At 38.8% G+C, this 18,337-nt stretch overlaps 1 protein-coding gene across 5 annotated transcripts in view; it reads left to right on the forward strand.

Moving 5' to 3' along the window:
• The window catches only part of EEA1 (early endosome antigen 1), a 136,419-nt gene that overhangs the window by 59,314 nt on the left and 58,768 nt on the right, over nucleotides 1-18,337 (forward strand). For all 5 annotated transcript variants that reach the window (XR_012156717.2, XM_073327558.2, XM_073327559.2 and 2 more), the window contains 2 exons: nucleotides 4,763-4,879; nucleotides 15,253-15,591. Coding sequence is in view for 4 of the 5 variants with exons in the window: in XM_073327558.2 (XP_073183659.1) it covers nucleotides 4,763-4,879; nucleotides 15,253-15,591 (456 nt within the window). In the remaining variant the exon portion in view is untranslated. The remainder of the gene's footprint in view (nucleotides 1-4,762; nucleotides 4,880-15,252; nucleotides 15,592-18,337) is intronic.

Here is an 18,337-nt window from a genome sequence, read left to right on the forward strand (position 1 = left end):
AAGAGACAAGGCATAAGACACCTGCTAGATTGTTGATATTATTTCCAGTGCACATTAACATGAGTAGAGGGTATTAACACAAATAAATGAGTATTTCTGTATAAAGTTCCTTTGTTATGATAAAGTCAAGATTGTCTCTTTAAATAAAGGCATAGAAAGATAATGTTTGACTATAGATTTTGAAGAATTGTACCTAAAACTTTGATCACTACTTGTTTCCATATTTCATCCATCATTTTATTTTATTTTTTCTGCTTTCTAATGGAGACGCTTACATTTGAGGTAATTTTTTGGTGAAAGCTTTTTATCATTGCATTGTAATTCTGTAGTCTCAAGATAACATGAAGACCTTGTTAAACAGATGTGTTCCTGTTTGCTTATTGGTTTATTAATCAAATAAACACATCAGCCAGCATATGTTTTAAAGGATTATTCAACCTCACTTTGTTCCTGTTTAATAAAAAAAAAAAAAAGCAGAAAGCATATAGGGAGTGGAAGAAGGGAGGGATCAGTAAGGAAAGCTACCTTATTGAGGTCAGAATATGTAGGGATAAAGTGAGACAGGCTAAAAGTCAAGTAGAGTTGGACCTTGCAAAGGGAATTAAAACCAATAGTAAAAGGTTCTATAGTCATATAAATAGGAAGAAAACAAAGAAAGAAGAAGTGGGACCGCTAAAAACTGAGGATGGAGTGGAGGTCAAGGATAATCTAGGCATGGCCCAATATCTAAACAAATACTTTGCCTCAGTCTTTAATAAGACTAAAGAGGATCTTAGGGATAATGGTAGCATGATAAATGGGAATGAGGATATGGAGGTAGACATCACCATATCTGAGGTAGAAGCGAAACTCAAACAGCTTAATGGGACTAAATCGGGGGGCCCAGATAATCTTCATCCAAGAATATTAAAAGAATTGGCACAAGAAATTGCAAGCCCATTAGCAAGAATTTTTAATGAATCTGTAAACTCAGGGGTTGTACCGTATGATTGGAGAATTGCTAACATAGTTCCTATTTTTAAGAAAGGGAAAAAAAGTGATCCAAGTAATTATAGGCCTGTTAGTTTGACATCTGTAGTATGCAAGGTCTTGGAAAAAATTTTGAAGGAGAAGGTAGTTAAGGACATTGAAGTCAATGGTAAATGGGACAAAATACAACATGGTTTTACAAAAGGTAGATCGTGCCAAACCAACCTGATCTCCTTCTTTGAGAGAGTAACAGATTTTTTAGATAAAGGAAACGCAGTGGATCTAATTTACTTAGATTTTAGTAAGGCGTTTGATACTGTGCCACATGGGGAATTATTAGTTAAATTGGATAAGATGGGCATCAATAGGAAAATTGAAAGGTGGATAGGGAATTGGTTAAAGGGGAGACTACAACGGGTCCTACTGAAAGGTGAACTGTCAAGTTGGAGGGAGGTTACCAGTGGAGTTCCTCAAGGATCGGTTTTGGGACCAATCTTATTTAATCTTTTTATTACTGACCTGGGCACAAAAAGTGGGAGTGTGCTAATAAAGTTTGCAGATGATACAAAGCTGGGAGGTATTGCTAATTTAGAGAAGGACAGGGATACCCTACAGGAGGATCTGGATGACCTTGTAAACTGGAGTAATAGGAATAGGATGAAATTTAATAGTGAGAAGTGTAAGGTCATGCATTTAGGGATTAATAACAAGAATTTTAGTTATAAGCTAGGGACGCATCAACTAGAAGTAACGGAGGAGGAAAAGGACCTTGGAGTATTGGTTGATCATAGGATGACTATGAGCTGCCAATGTGATATGGCTGTGAAAAAAGCTAATGTCGTCTTGGGATGCATCAGGAAAGGTATTTCCAGTAGGGATAAGGAGGTTTTAGTACCGTTATATAAGGCACTGGTGAGACCTCACCTGGAATACTGTGTGCAGTTCTGGTCTCCCATGTTTAAGAAGGATGAATTCAAACTGGAACAGGTACAGAGAAGGGCTACTAGGATGATCCGAGGAATGGAAAACTTGTCTTATGAAAGGAGACTCAGGGAGCTTGGCTTGTTTAGCCTAACTAAAAGAAGGTTGAGGGGAGATATGATTGCTCTCTATAAATATATCAGAGGGATAAATACCAGAGAGGGAGAGGAATTATTTAAACTCAGTACCAATGTGGACACAAGAACAAATGGATATAAACTGGCCACTAGGAAATTTAGATTAGAAATTAGACGAAGGTTTCTAACCATCAGAGGAGTGAAGTTTTGGAATAGCCTTCCGAGGGAAGTAGTGGGGGCAAAAGATCTATCTTGCTTTAAGATTAAACTCGATAAGTTTATGGAGGAGATGGTATGATGGGATAACATGGTTTTGGTAATTAAATATTCATGGTAAATAGGCCCAATGGCCTGTGATGGGTTTTTAGATGGGGTAAGATCCAAGTTACCCGGGAAAGAATTTTCTGTAGTATCTGGCTGATGAATCTTGCCCATATGCTCAGGGTTTAGCTGATCGCCATATTTGGGGTCGGGAAGGAATTTTCCTCCAGGGCAGATTGGAAGGCCCTGGAGGTTTTTCGCCTTCCTCTGTAGCATGGGGCACGGGTCACTTGCTGGAGGATTCTCTGCTCCTTGAGGTCTTCAAACTACAATTTGAGGACTTCAATAGCACAGATATAGGTGTGAGGTCTTTTTTAGGAGTGGTGGGTGAAATTCTGTGGCCTGCATTGTGCAGGAGGTCAGACTAGATGATCATAATGGTCCCTTCTGACCTAAATATCTATGAATCTATGAATAACTAAACATGAGTTGTTTTTTTTTTTGTTTTTTTTTTTTGAACAATGGCTGCCAGAACTATATCTTGAAATATATTTACAGTAACTCTTCTTTGTAGGTTCTTGTTCTGTTTTTGGTTTAAACAGCTGCAATAGTGTTTGACAAATGTGTGCATTTTTGCATTTGCATTATCACTTCTACAAAATGTCTGTGTACTTTTCTGGATACTCTCACAAAACAGTGCATTTGCACAGTAGAGATCCCATGTTTTTTAGCAACAACTCTGCAACTACAGCAGTATAAAATGTGCCATTATGAAAAGTTAGCGTTAATAGCAACATATATTTTTACAATGAATATGTTTATACATTCTCTTTGCTCTTCCCCAAAATGTATCCTATTTTATGAACAAGACAAAGTAATTTGTCTTTATTTATGGGCTGCTGCTTCTTTCTGGTAACTTTTGTTACATGCACAAAATAGTGTAAACTTTCATGAGATGTGCTATTCTTTTTCTGAAAAAAAGGAAATGATCAAATTAACATCTGTACTTGTGACCATAAATCTGTGGCTAGAATAACTTAGGGGAAGGAAAAGCATTTATAACAAATAATGCCATTTGTGTACTATGTGTTTCAAAGGTAAAACACAACGTGCATTTTATTTTTCCTCATTCATCTTTAAAATGCAGAAAGCTGATGTTTCTCAGTATCTTTGTTGCAGAAAGATTAAAACAAAGAGTAAAAGCATATGAATTGGACTTGTTAGCCATTGGATGGTTTGCTTCAGATGCATCTTAATTAGGAAGTTCAGTAGTAACTCACATTTTATTAAAAGCAGTTTCCTTTGTCCTCCACTTTAAGGAGCAGATCATGCCGCCTAAATCCATGCATGGAGGGGATCCTCCACACACTTATTTCCTTCCTTCCACATCACCTTGTTCCCCACCACTCTTTTTCCCCCCTCACCATTTCCTGTGTGCGATGCTGAGATTCTCTGCAGTCTGGGGTCTTTGCCAGGGGAGGAGATGGGGACTAAGTGATGCACATTGTGCATCTGTCTCACAGAAATTAGCCCTTAAAGATGAAAGCCTAGGGCAGCCATTGTTATCTGTCTAAGGTACTTATGCCCTCATCACTGTAGTATCTGAACATCTCACAATCATTAATGTAGTTATCCTTACATCACTCCTGTGAGGTAGGGAACTGTTATCCCCACTTTACAGATGGGGAAATGAGATGCAGGGTAGATTAATTTCAGAGTAGCAGCCGTGTTAGTCTGTATCTGCAAAAAGAAAAGGAGTACTTATGGCACCTTAGAGACTAATAAATTTATCTGAGCATAAGCTTTCATGAGCTACAGCTCACTTCATCGGATGCATGCAGTGGAAAATACAGTGGGGAGATTTTATATACACAGAGAACATGAAACAATGGGTGTTACCATACACACTCAAACGAGAGAGATCAGGTAAGATGAGCTATTACCAGCATGAGAGGGAAAAAAAACCACCTTAAGTCACTTGTCCAACCTCACACAGGAAGTCAGTGGCAGAACTGGGAAATGAACCTGGCGTTTTAAGTCCCTTCTAGTGCCCTATCCACTTGACCATCCTTCCTGGCTGGGTAGAGATCTTGGCAACATCACTGAAAATGGAGCCAAGGGATCCCAGTTCCCCTGGCAATCGGAGCTATGGGAGACACAAGGCCTCCACGCAGATCCTTTGGGATCTGCCAGGTTTGGGGGTGGACTCCTTGGCCTTTTCCACTGGAGAGGCCAAACAACCGTCTTCCTGATGGGATGACATGAAAGGATCTCAGCAAGGGGATTCCTCTTCCTCCCCCGGTATTTCCATGGGCCAAAATTTGCACATGTAGTTCATGCTAATTAAAGACACATTCTTTTTTGCAAGCTGGTTTATATTTTGCCCCCACCCCCACCGCAGACCTCCTGTCTATATTTGGGCTATCAATGTAAATTATTATTAATAATAACTTTTTAATTTTTTTTTTATTAAGGCCACCATAAATCAACTAAGGGCTGAGCTTGCAAAAGGCCCTCAGGAGGTTGCTGTGTATGTGCAGGAACAACAAAAACTTCAAAGTTCAGTTAATGAATTAGAACAGAAAAACCAGGTAAGAGTTTTATTATTACTCACATTTGTAAAACCTGTATTTATATGAAAATGTACAATCTGGCTCTTGTGTCACAAACTGCATTTCAGAGTGTTAACCAAAGAGTTTAACAAAATACATCATTGTGGCATCAAAAGTTAAGCCTTCCCTGATTGTTCACTATCCCGATTAGCCTGAAGGGGGTAATAAATTTACAGTAGTACATTTGAAGGATTTTATCTTACATTATAACTTTTAAAGATAGTCAGGTCCTGTCAAGGTTCCTTCCCCGCTCTGAACTCTAGGGTACAGATGTGGGGACCTGCATGAAAACCTTATAGCTTACTTTTACCAGCTTAGGTTAAAACTTCCCCAAGGTACAAACTATTTTACCCTTTGCCCTTGGACTTCCACTGCCACCACCAAATGTTTATCTGGGTTTATTTTTATTAGGAAAGCGTTGTTTGGAAACATCTTCCCCCCAAAAATCCTCCCAACCCTTGCACCCCACTTCCTGGGGAAGGTTTGGTAAAAATCCTCACCAATTTGCATAGGTGACCACAGACCCAAACCCTTGGATCTTTAGAACAATGAAAAAACATTCAGTTTCTGAAAAGAAGGATTTTAATAGAAGTAAAAAAGAATTACCTCTGTAAAATCAGGATGGTAAATACCTTACAGGATAATTAGATTCAAAACATAGAGAATCCCTCTAGGCAAAACCTTAAGTTACAAAAAGACACACAGACAGGAATATCCATTCTATTCAGCACAATTCTTTTCTCAGCCATTTAAAGAAATCATAATCTAACGCATATCTAGCTAGATTGCTTACTAAGTTCTAAGACTCCATTCCTGTTCTGTCCCCAGCAAAAGCATCACACAGACAGACATAGACCCTTTGTTTTTCTCCCTCCTCCTAGCTTTTGAAAGTATCTTGTCTCCTCATTGGTCATTTTGGTCAGGTGCCAGCGAGGTTATCGTAGCTTCTTAACCCTTTACAGGTGAGAGGATTTTTTTCCTCTGGCAAGGAGGGATTTTAAAGGGGTTTACCCTTCCCTTTATATTTATGACAGGTCCATTACAGTTATCATATAATTGTAGTTTTCTAATATCTGCCATTTACACTACGTATAGTATTGCCAAAACAAGCATTAAAAATCATTAGTAAGTTCCCAAAATATTATGAGATTGGCTTAAAAATAATTGCATTTAAAAAGAAATTATATACTTTTGGGAGTTCTTTTTATGTGCCCTCTGGTTCTGAGCCTTCAGGTCACACACAAGTAACATTTGGAGGCTTTTCACAACTGTGAAGGGTAGAAACTTATTTATTTATTTTTTATAATAAAATCTGAGATTCTCAGCTTGAAGAGCTGGGGCTTTCAGAGAAACAGCAAATATTGCAGAATTTTATGATAAAATCCAGAGTTGGCATTATTGCATATGTAATATATAAATGAATACATATGAATACAATAGAAACTCAGAGTTACGAACACCTGAGTTACAAAGTGACCAACCACATACCTTATTTGGAAGCAGAAGTATGCAATCAGGCAGCAGCAGAGACAGAAAAGAAAAGAAAAAGCAAATACATTACAGTACTGTGTTAAACGTAAACTACTAAAAAAACAAAGGGAAAGCTTAAAGAAAGATTTGACAAGATAAGGAAACTGTTTCTTTGCTTGTTTCATTTAAATAGAGATGGTTAAAAGCAGCATTTTTCTTCTGCATAGTAAAGTTTCAAAGCTGTATTATGTCAATGTTCAGTTGTAAACTTTTGAAAGAACAACCATAACGTTTTGTTGAGAGTTATGAACATTTCAGAGTTATGAACAACTTCCATTCCCAAGGTGTTTGTAACTTTGAGGTTCTACTGTATTCCCTAAAGAAGTGGGGAAAAATAGTAAAAGGAGACAGACAAGAAAGAGGAGACAGGAAAACAAATCAGAGACCTTTTTTTTTTATTTACAGTTTTATGGTTGTTTCCCCATTATAACATATGTTTGTGTACATATAAAACATTTGAATGTATTTGTATTATATATGATTATAATTTTCTGTGTGTGCATTTGTGTTTGTGTGTGTATTTATTTATTTATGTAGTGGCAACATTAGTCACTTAGGGTAGGCCTGTGAAAAAATTCTCCCCATTTGTTGGAATTATTAATATTGAAATTTATTAATGTGGGAAACCACCAAATTCTAATTTAACCCCAAAGTCCTTTATTAAATCCAAAGGCCAAATGGTGTGTGAACAATTGCTCTTAACAAGCTTAAAAAGCCTCAATAATAAGCAGTTTACTACATCCAAACAGTAACAAAACATTTATAAGGATTTGATCAAGATATTTACAAACGGGCTAAACTCAAGGGTGCTTAGAACCATATTGGTTGGCTCCAGTGTGGTCAGGCAAGTAGTGGCAATGAATTATTTGAATTTACTTTTTGTATACTCTTCAACAAATAAGTGCTGTCATTGCCAGTTACTGACTTCAGCTAAAACCAATTTGAGACAATTCCCCCTTATTTCCAGTCCTTATTCAGATGAGATTTACAACTTCCTTTCCTCCCCTCCTTCTTGCTGTCGGACAGCTTGTTCTGGATTCACACAGACTTTAATGGTGGTGTGTGGGGTGGGAAGGGCCATGCTGGCTCATTTTAAGACAGATTCTTTTTGTCCTATTTAAAACCATTTGCACTTACCCCTGTTGGAAATACTTATATATAGTGTAAATGGCAGATATTAGAAAACTACAATTATATTATAACTGTAATGGACCTGACTATCTTTAAAAGTTATAACTGTAAGATAAAATCCTTCAACAGAGGCCTTCTTTTTAGAAGCTTTCCCTTATCTCATTTGTTATTCTTTGAACAGACATCTTCCTTATTTTATTCCTTGTGTCCTTATCCTTATTATTTTCAAGGCTTTCCTTCTACTTGCTAGTCAGGGCCTTCCTTTACAACACACATATCTTTTTGTATCCAAACTCAAGCTAACAGTAATTCTTTAATTTCATGTTTATTCTACACCACCTCAAAGCTAACCAATTGCTGTCTACGAGTATTTATTTATTTTTGGTCAAATTATGACCTAGCTAATGCAGTGGTGTAGGAGTGTCCACATACAGATAGTAGTACAAGGGGAAGCAGACTCTGCAGAACCACTGTGTCCTGCCCTTATATAGCTAAGTGGGAAGGGCAGAAGAAGGCAAGGATAGGTTAGAGCTGTGCCAGCATGTTGGGGAGCATACACTGCTTGCTCTGGGTAAAGGTCCAGCATGATTTACTCTCTTCTTGGAGCAGCAGGGAGACTCCTGGGGCAGGAGTAACAATGTGCTATCCATTCCTTTGAACTCATGGCAAAGTCACAATTGAGCTGTTTATTGTCACATCACTGTGCACTAACAATTTAGTGGAGGGGTGCACTGTTGAAAAGTTAAAGTTAACTGACATATTTAACATCAAAATGTGTATTGGGGGCTATCCAGGTCCCCCCCACCTTCCTGCTGCAGAAGTGGTCCTATATCTATGTTTATATCTCAATGTAAGTGTATGTGCAAGTGTGTATTTCTAGGTATGGGTATATATGTAGAGAACACCATAGATATGGTATTCGTAGCCATGTGCTCAATTAACATGACCGCCTCAGTTGCACTCCGCTCATTAATGCATCTCAGCTGGGCTTATTTCTGATTTTCCTCATCAATAAATAGATTTAAACAGTCATGTTAACCTGCCAGATAAATCATTTTTTCTTTCCTTGACTTGTGGAATTTCCCCTCTAAAATCACAATCAGTATTCCTGGAATGTAATATGTTTAGAGCTCAATGTGTTATGACTTCACAGAGTTGTAAATGGGAGCATTGTAACACAGAAAAAAGGACTATCCCAGCTTCCCAGTGGGAGTCAGCATTTGATTCTAATTATGGAAGGTCTCAAGTTATCCAGTTTCAAAGCCCCATTGATTTTAGATAAAACTTTTAGGTTAGTTTTAGGGTTCTTTGTGGCTTACTCCGAGGCTGCCTTGTACAGTTGGACTCATCGGAAGTGAATCGCTAGTTTTTCAGTTGTCTCTTTAAAAAAAGTCCCAGTAAAAGTCCTTTTTAAAAAACATTTTTCTGTTAACCTCTGTGGCATATGCAAAAACATGGTGGGTTAGTAGGATATAAAATTTTCCTCAGGACATGTTTAGACCTGTATAAATTGCTCATGGCTTCACTGCTAATGAGTAATGCTCAAATAAATTGGTTAGTCTCTAAGGTGCCACAAGTACTCCTTTTCTTTTTGCTAATGAGTAATGTGCCATCTCAAACTCTTGCTAATAAACCCTTTATACTACACCGCAACATTGTGTGTGCTCTGCATATTTAATACAGTATTTCATCCAAGTTCTTATACTTTGCACATCACCATGATATCAGAGTGCCTATTTTATAAATATATATTTTATATATATATATATATATAAAATATAATCACAACTCCTGTTTAGTTAGTGTAGTTAATGAAGCATTTCAGTGTGTTATTAAACATCTCTGTTATTTTGAAAGCTACATACCTTTTTCTCATCAGCTGTAGCCTGTGTGAGTGAAGTAATTTATTCCTCCTCTGTGGAGGTGAAGCATTTTTTCCAGTGCTCTGTATTTATTTCACTATTGTAATGCTGTTCATAAATGTCTTGTGAATAAATCCCAGACATGTTTACTTTATGTGGCAAATCATTCAACATATGAAAGGCAGGATTTTCTTTTTTCTCTAACTTCATTTTTTAAAATGTTACATATTTTCCCCCCTCACACTTGCTTTTGTAATTCTACATTGCCAAAAAATTTGGATAAATTCCCCCTGCAAAGCATAATGCTCCACTGAATGTTTTATTGTATTATCTACTATTCTGCCAAAACAAAACTGGGACAAATCAACATGGAAAATGTTCAGGTCAAGTTAGTCGTAGCGATGTTAACTCTTCACTTGGAAACTTAGCAGATGCCTGTGCAATATTCCTACCCTTACGTTAACGTGAAGCGCACAAAAAGAAGTGCAGGCTTCTAACCGCAAAGTCTCCCACATCATAACGCTGAATACTACCTATTGACCTGTGCTGTCCAGATGCTTTTCTTTGTTTGCATACTCCCACAATGTCTGTCTCTGTGTATGTATGTGGAGATAAGCAAGACCAAATATGGAATTCAGTTGTGATGGAACACTTCCTTAAAAGGATGAATCATATAGTACTTGGTGTATTGCTGGCAGAGTAGTTATTATACAGCACATTGCCCAAATAGTGTCTTGGGAAAGGAAGCGTATTCATATTTAGGAAAATAGAACATACAGTGTCAGTGGGGGGCAGGGACTGAGACCAAACGCTGTAGTTTAGTGTAGTTTAATGTAGAAATAACATTTGCCAAGGAATATAGTAAGATGCAGTTTAAAATATCTTTATACTTCGCTTGTGATAGTATGATGTAAATCTGAGGCAGAACTATAATAGATAGTGAGAGTTAGCATCTTATTCCACTTCCCCAAACCAGCAGAGTTTAATTATATACGAAGAATGCATTGAAACTGATCTGAAATACTCCCCACAATACATATAATTCCCTATATTTAATGGAATGGCAGCAGATTGATGAATAAGATGACTAATCTGTAGCCAAAATAGGAAGATAAATGAGAAATCAAGGGAAGAGTTCTCAGCTGTGTCGAGTTCATGCTCGGTGCACTCGAGGAGACGGCGTGGGAAGGGTGGCTTCAAGCCACCTTTTGACTCTCCCAGTCCTGGGGCTGTTAGAGCTTAAACGTCTCCCAAAGTGACTTATAGCAGTCTAAGAGTGCTCTAATTTGCAGCAACTGAAGTAGCCTCCTAAAACCACTCTGTCAGCCAAGGACTGGCTAGAGTACTGTGCTCCTTGGCCGTGCACCTGACTTGCCCTCACTCCAGTAAACCCTATACTGGGTGCAGGTGGGTGCTTGAAATCATCAGTTGCCTCTATAGGGCAGCTTTCCTGATACCTTGTACTGTCGTATGTTGAAGGTCTGGCCACAGAACTAGTAAAGTTATGAAAAGCTTCTTAAATAATGGGAAAACTTTGCTTTTAATCTCCTTGTAAACATGTACATTTGGAAAAGATAGAAAACAGATATGCATGCAGAGTGGAATATATTGGGTTTTAGTTTGTATGTCCATGAAGATTCCAGCATAGCCCAGGACAGTCTCTTTGTGTATGCATCCAGATGTTAAGATCATGTAAAGTCTGATTTAGAAGAATGTTATTCTTACAGTGATATCTTCCAGCAACTGTGTCACAATGACAGGTTTCAGAGTAACAGCCATGTTAGTCTGTATTCGCAAAAAGAAAAGGAGTACTTGTGGCACCTTAGAGACTAACCAATTTATCTGAGCATAAGCTTTCTGAGCTACAGCTCTCAAAAGCTTATGCGCAAATAAATTGGTTAGTCTCTAAGGTGCCACAAGTACTCCTTTTCTTTTTGTGTCACAATGAGCAGTGATGAATACATAAATGCAGGCCTTTACCTTTGGAGAAGAATCTGCTTCCTCTAATTTTTAAAGTAAACCAATGAACTTTGAGAATAGTAGGAACTCGTGAGGAAGGACACACACATCTGGAATTAGGCCAAGTGGCTGCAACTCTATTAATCCCATAACAGGATAATTTATTGGGGGAAGGCAACAGGCACTGTATTTGTCACATGGCTTCTCCCCCTCTTTTCAAAGCTCAAATCCAAAGCATCACAGTTCCAGGGATCAAATTGCTTGTATGAAACCAAGGCCCTTTAGAGCCTGCATTACTCCCAAGGCCTATAACGGCCTATTGCCCAGAACAGCCTAATGCTCGAAAAACCAGTAAGCCTCTTAGGATGGCTCAGGCTTCACTGCAAATTTAGTCCCTTATCCTAAGAAAGGTGTGTTGATGGGAAGAGGGCTTCATCTGAAACCTCCTGCCAGAGCCTTTCACTGCTGCCTCCCCACTGCCAGAGCTCTTCCTTGCTGCCTTCCGTTTGTGAGATCCTTTCCTACTGCCTCAGATTTTCCCTGATGTGGGGAACAACTTCTGCCATTTCGAGGCACTGGTAAGCTACTGTGCTAAAAATAGCAGTGTAGACACAAGAGGCATTGCTTGGGCCCATAGAGAGCTGTGTAGAGTATATTCCCTAAGGTTCTGGCTGTCTTTATTCACCTTAGTATTGCCTCGCTAACTACACTGCTGTTTATACCCATGCTATGGGGCATACAGTGTATGTATTCTACATGCTGCTTTAAGTTTAGACATAAGCTCAGGTGCCAGTGATAATACTTCAAATAAACATTAATTGTTAGCTGTTTTACTGTTCATCAATGCATGCAAGGAGTGAGAGGAAGTATCAAATTGTGTACATCTACTTAATCTCCTCTGAGTGACTGCTCATTTTGGCTAGGTGTTAGAATGTGTGGAGGGTTGAAGGGGAGCATATTTTGTTTCATTTTCCTGAAGGGGAACTGCGATTTCAGAAGTTTGGGAAATACTGCAGTAATTCAATTATAAATGCCACTTTATTAGACATAATATCTAATATCCTGAGACCAACGCAACAACGACACTGCACACGTTATGATGTGCCTTTCCCAGTGTTAATTCAAAATTAAACTATGCCAGGGATCTCTCTTTCAAATTCTGTCATTCACCTTTAAGGTGCATGAAAATGTTCAGTGTCTCATTACATCTTTGAAGCACTTTTACATGGATGACTATTAAAGTACCTTCTAAGGGTTACAAAGCTATTGTGATAATCCGCGTATGAAACTGCTGTAATGCTGTTATAAATATGCATATTAGAAATCAGGTTGTGAAAAAGGTGTTGTGCTGGTGCTCCTGTGCTGAACCTGTTTTCCTGCTGTTAAGAAGGCTAGCTGGACCTTTTGTTTTTCTAAAGGTTAAAACATACTAATTTGCACCGTAAACTTGGGGTGAAATTCTGGAGCCATTGTAGTCAATTGGAGTTTTGCCACTGATTTCATTGGGGCCAGGATTTTACCTGTATAACCTTCAAAACAGATATTCTGTATGTACTGTTTATTATTATATATTGTATATATAATACATATTATAATACAATCATGTAACTAAAAATAGTTATTTTGTTTTTCTAGAAATGTTGTGGAAAATGTTATTGCCAGGCTACAGTTCACGTTCAAACTTCAGCCTGGAGCAAATTTTCTTGGCCAAGTTGTAAGCCTTAGAAAGTATATTTTATAATGGAAACTCTGAGAGAACTATAATTATATTCATTCTAATGTGAGCTGCTACTGCCGAGCCATTTGCCGGATTGCAACATAATTTAAAAACTGATGTACTGAAGAATAACTCTCCCCTCCCTCCGAACTTGTTAAAAAGCAAGTAAACTAGTATACAAAGACTTTTTGCCCTTTTAAATTTGATGAAATTTAACAGCTGTTAAACTCTGTATCCCCAAAATTTGTCTTGAATAGTGTTTTAATTTTCTGTTAAACTAACCAAAGCAAAATCAATTTGGCATTGGTGCTTAAATGCTATGGAGAAGTGTGCTTTAAAAATGCCCAACATAGCTAGAATTAGAGTTCTTTCTGTGTCTTCTCTTGAACCTATATATTCCAGGAATTTCAGAACATAAACCACCATCTGACGCTTTCAACACTACACTTGTGAGTGGTGGGATTTTTCAAGCTGCCAGCCAGCTGAATTCTTAGAAATGTTTTGTTTAAAGAGGAGCTGAAAAACAGAATATCCATTTAAACTGCGGGGAGAACATTGGTAGCTGAAAGATGCACACAGAGATGCTACGCTGGGACAGGAAGTTAAGAATTCAGTTATACCTATATGTGGATTTTAGGGAAACAATGAATTCCCTGAGTTGGAATTGCGCTATGACACCCAGGAAGACAGCTGATAAATTTCAAAAAGTGCCACTGGCTATTTAAGGACAATGGTTAAGATCTTGGCTTTAGTTCTCTTTTTAAAAGATGGCACCTCCAGCAGGAAAATGACCTCTGTTGCCAAGGCACTGATCAATCCTGATTCAGAGGGAAGAGTGCCATGGATTTGAATTACTGTCATTACTTAAATCACTGTATTCAGCAATTGAATAATTCCATCCAATTCCTGCCTAAACTTGGTTCTGCTTGGCTCATAAGACTTGACGATCCAAAATGCTAATTAAAACCAATGAAAAAAGATACCTCATATCCTCTGTAAATATTTTTCAAATTTTGTCTTAATCTGTGGATTCCAAAGTAAGGCATTGCTGCCTGCAAAATGAATTTTGCTACAGTGTGGTGCGAAAAATTTGAGACTCCAGACCTCTTCTTCACTAAAAGGCCAGTCTAAATTTGTGGTATTCTCAAATTAAAAACAAATAACCCTCCTGAGCTGTCTTGTGTACAGAGTTTTATTTTCCAACAGAAAAGTCTGACTCTAGGGAATTAGCTGGTGTGTGTTGGTAGAGCACTAACATGTTAAAACAGGCTAAATTCTGAATAATGTTATGAGTTTGGTGGTCTCATGCTAGTATCATTTTTTAATGTCGCACACTGTACTCATTTTGGTAGTCTCTGTTCAAGAGAAGCTCATAATTTGAATATCTGGGGATGTTGCACTTCTCTTGAGATGTGATAGGGCAAAGTGAGGAAAGTTATTGAAAAAGTGAGGGCATGATGCCTTATACCAGTGGTTTTCAACCTGTGGTCCATGGACCCCTGGGGGTCCGCAGACCATGTCTAAGATTTCCAAAGGGATCCATACCTCCATTTGAATATTTTTAGGGGTCCGCAAATGAAAAAAGGTTGACAACTACTGCCTTACACAGAATTACAGGTGAGGCAGTGACCCACAAATTTAAACGTACATAGAAGTAAGTACATGAAAGGTACCTATGACATACAAATAATTTTTTGCTGTCACAGAGCAGTTTGCCAAACACATGCATGAGCTTGCAGTAACAAAGAAGCTCAGTTGTTTTAGTCAAACAAATCAGTCTTCAAGATGTAGAAATAGTGGCAACTGAGTCAGCTACCAGAAGAAGAGGAAAAGGGCTTATGTAAGGTGTAAAGGAAAAGTGTTAGTTTCAGTCCAGAAACCAATTTTACTGAGCACAGTTTAAAATATATAGAGAGCAAGGGAGCCTGAAAATGGGAATTATAATTGTAATGGTATGCTATATGGATTCTGGCATTGACTGCTATTATATGAAATAGAAATTAAAATGTAGAATTATTGACAGACCTACTCAGTTTTGGAGATTATTATTGTGAGAGACCTGTTCATTGCTCTGGATAAACTCTTGTGAGGAATAACAGTTGATCAGATGTAAGGAGAATTGTGATTTAATTTCCATTTAATTGCTGTTATAGAGTCTGACAGAAAAGCTGCTGAAGAAAGAACTTGATTACACCCAGTTAGAAGAAAGGCACTCTGAAGAATCAGTGAGTAAAAAAAACATGCAGGCAAGCCTTCACCAAAAGGACTTGGACCTGGAGCACCTTCGAGCAAGGCTATCTGCCACTGAAGCCTCGTTGCAGAGGGTAAAGACAGAACTGGGTGAGAAGGGGGAAGCAAGCCACAAACTTAAGGAAGAATTGTCAGAAATAGAGACAAAGTATCAGCATCTCAAGGCAGAGTTTAAACAGCTACAACAGCAGAGAGAGGAAAAAGAACAACATAGCCTTCAACTTCAGAGTGAGCTCAATCAGGTGCGGTTCCTTCAAAAACGTTTTCATTCATATTCTTCTCGGTAGTACACTTTTCTCTATATATTTGTATACCTGTAATATAGAGCTTCTGTGTGTGTCTATAATATCTACATTTAAAATCTCTGGGAACTACAGTGCTGTGCGTTTGTGTGTATGTACACATTTGTTTATTGGAGGGGAAAAATGCAAACATGCTGCTAAATGTATATTTCCTGGCTGTTATAAATGAAAAATAGATCTCAGGTGTCATGTTTTGGCACATTAGAGATGTAAGCAAAGAACACAAAGAAAGACGAGGTAAAGGTAAAAGAGGGAGTACAGAAACTTACTCTGATCAGTACTGTCATATCTGAAACTAGTTATAGGGCCAGACACTCAGTTGGAGCAAGTTGGCGTAGGGTTGTGCTCACTTACACCTGGTGAGGGTCTGGTCCATAATTCATATTATTTTAGTTTTGTATCTCTAAGAATACTATGCTGTCTGTTTAAAATAATTAAATTTCTGCTCCGTGTGAAAGGAACCTTTAATTCCTGTAACCTTGTAAATAGTTCTTTATAAGTGGCTTTCCATTTTTTAAGAATAATACTCATAGTAATTTAAATTAGACTTAGATGTTATTTCTTGTTTTCAGAGGGCTTGTTTGCATTGTGTCTTAATCCACATCAGCTGGAGTGTAAATTCTAATGCATGCTGCTGGGTCAGGAACTAACTGGCCCATGTGGACCCTGCTGGCGCACACGAAAAGTTCCCTAGTGCATGTTAATATAGTCCAGTTTCAAATAGCACTACATTAACATCCACTAAAGAACTTTTAGTGTGCACCTGCAGGGTCAACCCAGGTCAGTTAGTGTGCAACATGCTGGTGCAGGTTAGAATTTACACCCCAGCCGATGCAGACTAAGGCACTGACTGGACAAGCCCTGAGAGTCAGAGAAATCAATAATTTTCAAATTCATCATGCCCTTACCCATGAATAGGGATCTTGAGGCATATCTGTGATATTCCTCTCCTGTTGGGAGTTCTTAGTTAACTGACCAATGCACTATGTTTGGTCGTGTGTGTTGTCTGTTCCCCCCTCCGCCCCCCATTTTTGTTGTTGTTCTGATCACATTCTTTTCCTGACTCTAGGTGTGGAGTATTGGCAAATGAAAATGCTACTTTGATTGTTGAGTTTTCTTGCCAGGTATGAAAGTGATCAAGCCTTCCTCATGTGTCTAAAAGTTTGCAAGGCTGTAAATAACAAGGATCAAGTAATATTGTTTCTGCTGGCTCAGAGTAGAGTAAGTTTTAATGGGATGAAGTAGTACAAAAGAAAGTTTTGGTTGAATATGTGGAAAGTTTCCTAGTTGTAAAGCGTGTTAGACTGTAGGATAGTATAGAAGAAGTAGTGGAAACCCCATCATTTGATTCCTTTAAAAATGTACTAAGCAGTGAGTGTGATATAGAGAAGAACTCTCCGTGACCCGAGGAACAACATAAAGTCCTAATAGTTTTTTTCAGTTTCTAATGTCTGGCTCTGTGTTTTGAGCCTTTATATTGGAATGCATATAGTGAACAGTCCCATAGTCCTTTTACATGCTAAATCCTACGGAGTATAATGAGAGTTACTTTCATAGAGCTGTGGGATTGACCCACTATTATTCAATGTTAGATAAAAGTTGACTTTGAGGTGTAGTTTTGTTTGATCTTTACTTTGTTGGGTGCCTCTGTGTGTGTAGTATGTGAGATCAGAGAGATGTTTGTGTTTCAAGAATCATGCTCAATCCTTGAATAGGGAATCTGTGGCTCATTCCAGCTTGGTTTACTTTACTTTTAGGCCTGTGCTTTTACAGCGTTTCCTTTTTCATAAAGTAATTTAAATAAGTATGTTGGCTTGATGCCCACCCACAAGCCTGTAATAAATTACATCTTAACCTGTGCATGCATACTTTCTACTGGAATCTCCTGTGGTTTGGCAAGAATCCAAGTTTAATAAAAAAAAAAAATGCTGATGCTTGGAGATGTGATGAAGTTTGAAGTTTCATCCATATGCTCAGGAATCCTGATGGGTGACATTGCAGCCATCTTTCCAGACCCCAAAGAATGCAAGTTCCAAAAGCACAAGCAACTGGCAGAGTTCAGGTGGAAACTGGTTTCAGATGAAGAGGGTGTGCTCCAACTCAGTAGGGCTTGTGAAAGGATTTTTGGTTTGCCTAATAAATTTCTAGGAAAGGAGGTGTAGATGACACAAATCCCGCAGTGATACCATCAAAAGGGAATTCAGTCCAGCCAAGAAAACCTGCCTGAAGGGGGATCACTGGAGTTCCCAAGATTGTCTGTTTAGATCAGTAGGCCGCAAACTGCAGTGCATACTCCTGTAGGGGGGCATGGAAGAAGGTTTGGGGGTGGATGTGTGGCGGAGAGGAAGCACCACCCAGCCCTGCTCTGCCCCTAGTTCCCTTCCTGGCTCCGGCCCTAACCTTGGCCACAACCCCAGCCACAGCTCTGGCACCAGCCCCAACTGCGGCCCTGCTCCTGGCCGCGGCCCCTGGCTCCTGACCCCTGGCTCTGGCCCCACTCCTGGCTATGGCCCCGTTCCTGACTGCAGTTCTGCTCCTGGCCCCAAGCATGGTTCCTGGCCATGGCCCTGCTCCCAGCCCCCCTCTGGCTCCTGACCATGGCTTCGGGGGAGCAGGGGTGGGTGCGTACCAGTTAAGTGGGGGAGGGCATCAGCAAAAAGGTTTGGAACCACTGATTTGAACATGG

This window comes from Lepidochelys kempii, chromosome 1, assembly GCF_965140285.1.
Source record: "Lepidochelys kempii isolate rLepKem1 chromosome 1, rLepKem1.hap1, whole genome shotgun sequence".
Taxonomy (NCBI): Eukaryota; Metazoa; Chordata; order Testudines; family Cheloniidae; genus Lepidochelys; species Lepidochelys kempii.